Source organism: Ovis aries, chromosome X, assembly GCF_016772045.2.
Source record: "Ovis aries strain OAR_USU_Benz2616 breed Rambouillet chromosome X, ARS-UI_Ramb_v3.0, whole genome shotgun sequence".
Taxonomy (NCBI): domain Eukaryota; kingdom Metazoa; phylum Chordata; class Mammalia; order Artiodactyla; family Bovidae; genus Ovis; species Ovis aries.
Window position 1 is genome coordinate 57,659,896 of NC_056080.1, and position 5,662 is coordinate 57,665,557.

Here is a 5,662-nt window from a genome sequence, read left to right on the forward strand (position 1 = left end):
AAGGGAGCGCGCTCTGGCCAACCCCGTCTATTGGTCGCTGTCAGCCCTCGGTCATCCCTGGCCTATTCTGATTGGCAAGCATATTGCCACCCCTTGCGAACGCCCGCAAGTCGAGAAAAGCGGCAGCTATTGGCCAATCCGGCGAGGCTGGCGTTTTAGAAGCTTGGCTTCCTTCGAAGATGAAAGACCAACGGAAGCTCCGCCCCTTTCGCCGGAGGGCGAGGCAGCTCTCCGCGCGATTGGTTGGGAACATCCACGCATGTGTCATTGCTTTCTTTTCGTTAAGTAAATTCCAGAGCCTAGCGGTCAGAAGTTCCATAGTCTGACTGAGAGGATAAGAGGGTGGTTGATTCCCTGAAGTCATGACAGAGTGAGGCAAAAAGAACCTCTCACCCGTTCGAAAGCAAAGTCCTGATTCGGGACCTATTTCGTGCGGCGGGGGCGGAGCGACAACTCTCGCGCTTAGAACAACTGCAGCTGCGCGGAGTCACACTTCCGTCCCCGACCCCGAGAGCTTGCAGAACGATCTGTTATGGCGGCGGGGATGTTGGGTTTGTGCGGCCGCCGCCTTTTGGCAGTAGCGGCGACGCGAGGGCTCCCGGCTGCCAGTGTTCGCTGGGAATCTAGCTCCTCCAGGGCTGTGATCGCCCCGTCCACTCTGGCGGGAAAGCGGCCGTCAGAACCGACTTTACGCTGGCAGGAGGACCCAGAACCCGAGGACGAAAACCTCTATGAGAAGGTGAGAGGGAGGGGAAACGGGACGCCGGAAGGGTCAATCGGGGACCGGCGGATAGGGCGCCGTAGAGGACGGTCTTAGTCGGCTGGGAATTGCGCAGCTGGCGAAATCTTCGAAGATTTGGAAATTCTGCCTAGCTTGTTTCCTCCTTTGTACGGGTTCAGGGTCAGAGATTGGCCTTATTTTGCAGACAGACATCAAACCTGAAGTGGGCAATGTTCAAAGCACGTTTGAAGCAATATAGAATAACAATGTTACTAAACACTGGTGTGGTGCTTGCTCAGGTGTTTGAAGCACTTTACATACATTAACTCATTTAGTTCTCATAATAACCATATTTCGAGGTAGGTGGTTTTGGTGTACCCATTCTACAGATGAGGAAACTGAAGCATAAAGATGTTAAGTGACTTGCCTAAGCTCACATAACTGAATGTGTGGCAGAACTAGGTTTGCTGTGCTATCTGATAGTGGACTGAAATCAGAATGCCATAGTTGGAATACAGGCATTGACCTTGGGCAAGTAGCTTAAGCCCTTGATGCTTCAGTTTCTTTGTAAGATAGGGAAAGTATTAGGACATTTTCTAAAAGAATAAAATACTATATGTGCCTCCGGTATTTAAATGAGTCAAAATGCTCAAAACGGCAGCTGGCACTTAGTACAAATACTCACCATTAGAAGTTTGTTTGTTTGTTTGTTTTGCCACTTTCCACCTCAGTGGGTTATTGTGCAATTTGTGCTTGTGAAAAGGCCTGGCATATAATAGATGCTTCATCCATACTGACCCCTTGTTGAGGGGCTTGGATATATAGGATACTCATTCATGCATTCTGTAGCTATGCATTGAGGGCCTGCTGTATGCCAGGCTAAGTTCAATGTGCTATAAATTCAGCAATATAGAAATCAGATAAAGCCCTTGCTTTCATAGAGCTTATGTGGTACTGGAGAATATAGAAAATAAACATGTAAAATATTAGAAAACAGTAAGATAGGGTATGCAACCAATAATATAATGTGATCAGAGTATTTGAAGGATATGATACTTTGGTAAACAAATAAATGCTTGAAAGAAAGTTAAATAAGATAAGTGGATGGAGAGTTATAGGGATAGGAAGTTATGAGGTTGAAGAAATAGGAAATAGCCAATATCAATCATTTTTGACCTGTAAAAATGTCAATTTCCTATAGGTCAACTTAACAGATAAGGTGACTAGGGAGTGCCTCCTAAGGGGAATGAAGATGAAGCCGACAGCTTGAATAAGGAGACAGATCCAGCCCCGACTAAATCTGGGGGAAAGGCTTTCCAGACAGAAGGAACAGCAAGTGCAAAGGCTCTGTAGTGGCAAGGAGCTTGACAAGTCCTAAGAACAGACAGGAATTTAGGGAGGGAGGAGAGATTGGTTCAGGGTGAAGTTGGAGACCAAGTTATACAGGACCAGCATCAGGCTCTGTGGAGCAGCAGGAAGCCCTCGTTGACTTCTCTCTGCCATAGAACCCAGATTCCCACGGTTATGACAAGGACCCTGCTGTGGACGTCTGGAACATGCGAGTTGTCTTCTTCTTCGGATTCTCCATCGTCTTGGTCCTTGGCAGCACCTTTGTGGCTTATCTGCCTGACTACAGGTGTGTGGGGTGTCCAAGAGAGTGGGATGGGTGGGGACAGAGGCAGGGGTGGATACTGTAGGAGACTGCCAGGAGTCCATTCCCTGGGGAACTAAGATGGGGATTGATGTCCACTGAGGCTCCCTCACATCTTCCCTCATGCTGCTGCCTCCAGGATGCAGGAGTGGGCCCGCCGGGAAGCTGAGAGGCTTGTGAAATACCGAGAGGCCCATGGCCTCCCCCTCATGGAATCCAACTGCTTCGACCCCAGCAAGATCCAGCTGCCAGAGGATGAGGACTAACTGGTTGCCAAAAGGGGCATAAGAAGCACCACCTTCTCTACCCTGCCTGCCATTCTGCCCTCTCCTCAGAGCCCCTAATTAAAGGGACTGAAAGTGTGACTGGCTGGTGTTGCTTCTGTTGTGAGAAGGATGTGGGAGTGGGGGTGTCAGAGTAGGGGTGCCTTTTCTGGGTATTCTGGTTATCTGTTGCCATGTGACAAACACCCTAAAACTTGGTGGCTTAACACAATTTAGTATTATGTTTCATGGTCCTATGGTTGACTGGGCTCAACGAGGTAGTCCTTCTTGAAGATTTGGGTGGTTGCAGTCAGATAGTGGCTGGGGCTGGAATCACTGGAAGGCTCAACTGGGTTGAACATCCAAGATGGCCTCTTTATTTCCATGTTTGGTACTTGAGTCTTCTGTGTGGCTTCTCTCTCCAGCAGAATAGCCTGGGTCTTTTGTACGGTGGCTCAGGCCTCCTCTGCATAGAGGTGTGGCACATGGGAAGAAATGGACAGCAGCCATCTTTAGAAAAAAAGCTACCATACTGGGACTGCTTATGTTGGAAGAAGGGCCAGGGTGACCAGGGATTGAGGGTGGTGGCTCAGAGCTGGGCTTTTCTATTGCTGAGGATGAGTGTTTGTCTCCCTCCCTGCCTTCTCTGTTTTTCTCAGTGCTGGGGCTTTCACCTCTGCCTTGTGTCTTGGTGAATCTGGATGCCTCTCTCTTCCCCTCTGTCCCAATCTGAGTGGTGTCTGACTCAGGATGCACATCTCTCTTGTCTGTGCATGTGTCTATTTCTCTCCCTGCCCCCTTATCTGTCTCTGTGTTTTTCTGTCTCTCTTTTGATCAGGAAGTCTCTCCCCACTGCCTTTCCCCCAAACATTCTTTTTTCTTGGAGTAGGCCATCTGCTTGCATCAGGGACTCATTCTCAGACTCTCTTTGTCTCTGGATCTGGAAGATGGAGTTGGATACTTGCTCTGGCTCTTTGTTTCTTTCTGGGGAATATCTCCTAAGATCCCTGTTAACTCGCCATCTAGGCTCCCCTTCATGCCCCTGCCATCTCTGCCCTCTTCTCTGTGGCCCCCTTCCACAGCTCCAGCTTTCAGATTCCCACATCGTGCACTCATTGCTCCCATCTCTGTGAGTGTCCCTGCCTGGGATATCGGAAAGTGCAAGAGCCTCCAGTCACTGGCTACCAGAAGAGCATCTGGCCTAATGAACCCTCCACTACAGGTGATGCATATCCCTAACTTCTGACTCGGGAGGAGTCCTAGTTGACTTGTATGTGGCTAAGGTGAGAGCAATGTCCATGTAAACCTTCCTGGAAGTGAGCAGTGTCATTCCCTGAGTGCTCTCCTGTGGGGCCAGTCTCCCAACTTGAGGGCAGCTCCAGAGCAGACAGTACTAGTGTGTCAAGGGAGCACTCCTACTACTGGGCATGAAAACTACAGTTCAAAAAGACATACGTATCCCAGTGTTCATAGCAGCACTTTACAATAGCCAGGACATGGTAGCAACCTAGATGTCCACTGACAGATGAATTGATAAAGATAATATCTCACACACACACAGAAATATTATTCAGCCATAAAAAGGAACAAATTTAAGTCAGTTGTAGTGAGGTGGATGAACCTAGAGCCTGTTATACAGAATGAAGTAAGTCAGAAAGAAAAACAAATACCATATATTAACACATATATATGGAATCTAGAAAAATGGTACTGATGAACCTATTTGCAGGGAAGGAATGGAGCTGCAGAAGTAGAGGATGGTCTTGTGGGCACAGCAGGGGAAGGAGAGGGTAGGACAAATTGAGAAAGTGACATTGACATATATACATGATCATGTATAAAATAGATAACTAGTGGGAAGCTGCTACATAACACAGGGAGCCCAGTCTGGTGCCCTGTGATGACCTAAAGGGGTGAGATGAGGGCATATATATATATATATATATATATAAAATTATGACTGATCCTCACTGGTGTACGGCAGAAACCAACACACCATTGTAAAGCAAAGATCCTCCAGTTAAAAATGATTAAAAAAAAAGGAGGATGTGAAACAAATGCTAAAAGCTCCCTTCAGGTCCAATCTTCCACCCCAAGGGCAATCACTTTCTGGACTTCTAACGACTTTTGATCTTATGATGTTGGCACGATGGATCCACGTTGTTATGGAACTTGTGGTTTGCCCATGTTCACTGCCGTATTCTCTTCCATTGCTGTGAGTAGATCACACTTCATCTATTCCATTGTTGATGGGCATTTGGGTAATTTTCTATTTGGGGCTATTAAGAATAATTCTGTGAACATTCTTGCATATATCTTTTGATGGATATATGCAGTCATTTCTCTTGGGCATATACCCAAGAATGCAATTGTTCAATCATGGAAGTAGGCATGATCAGCTGTGTAAAGCATGCCAGTTCTCCCATCTATGCTTCCCCAGTGGTGAATGCCACGTTCTTAGTGCCACATGGCACTCCCCATCTGTTTCATCGTAGCCATTCTGATTACTGACTGACCTTTTACGGACCACATTGGGATGAAGGGCTGAGAGGTGAATGCCTACTGGTGCCAAGCCCTGACAGGGTGCCAGGAATGACAGATACCAGGATCCCTGTCCTCGGGAATTTCACAGGGTTGGGGTAGAGGCCAGTGTGAGTGGTCAGAGACTTAAAGTCAATGTTTTCATCCTGCTGTTTGGCTCCAAGGATATTTGAACCTTGGTATTTGGGGTCAAGCTTTGCTCCAGCAACATAACAGGTAACAAGCACCTTCATCCTTCAATCTAGGGGAACATTTATTATGGGCAAGGCCCATTGAACAGGATGGTCACAGTCCTTGTGGCAGACACTGTCAGTTCCCTGCCCATAACCCTGTGACCTCACTGCTTTACCGTGTGCTGGCCAACTGGCAACTGCCTGGGTTTGTATCTCTTGGCTAGAGGGCTTCCTCTCAAGCTGCAGAAGGCTGTTCTGCCTCCAGGCCTGGCAGGCTGGAAGGGGCTAGGAAATGAACACCTCCTGGCAGCAA

The 5,662-nt window shown here is 47.8% G+C and overlaps 1 protein-coding gene across 1 annotated transcript; it reads left to right on the top strand.

Annotated features, from left to right (window-relative positions):
• The first annotated feature begins 519 nt into the window (after window positions 1-519).
• Window positions 520-2,737, top strand: NDUFB11 (NADH:ubiquinone oxidoreductase subunit B11). Its single transcript, XM_004022140.4, has 3 exons — window positions 520-739; window positions 2,227-2,357; window positions 2,512-2,737. The coding sequence occupies exons 1-3, from the start codon at window positions 533-535 to the stop codon at window positions 2,636-2,638; spliced, it is 465 nt and encodes a 154-aa protein (XP_004022189.1). The 5' UTR covers window positions 520-532; the 3' UTR covers window positions 2,639-2,737.
• The last annotated feature ends 2,925 nt before the right edge of the window (window positions 2,738-5,662 follow it).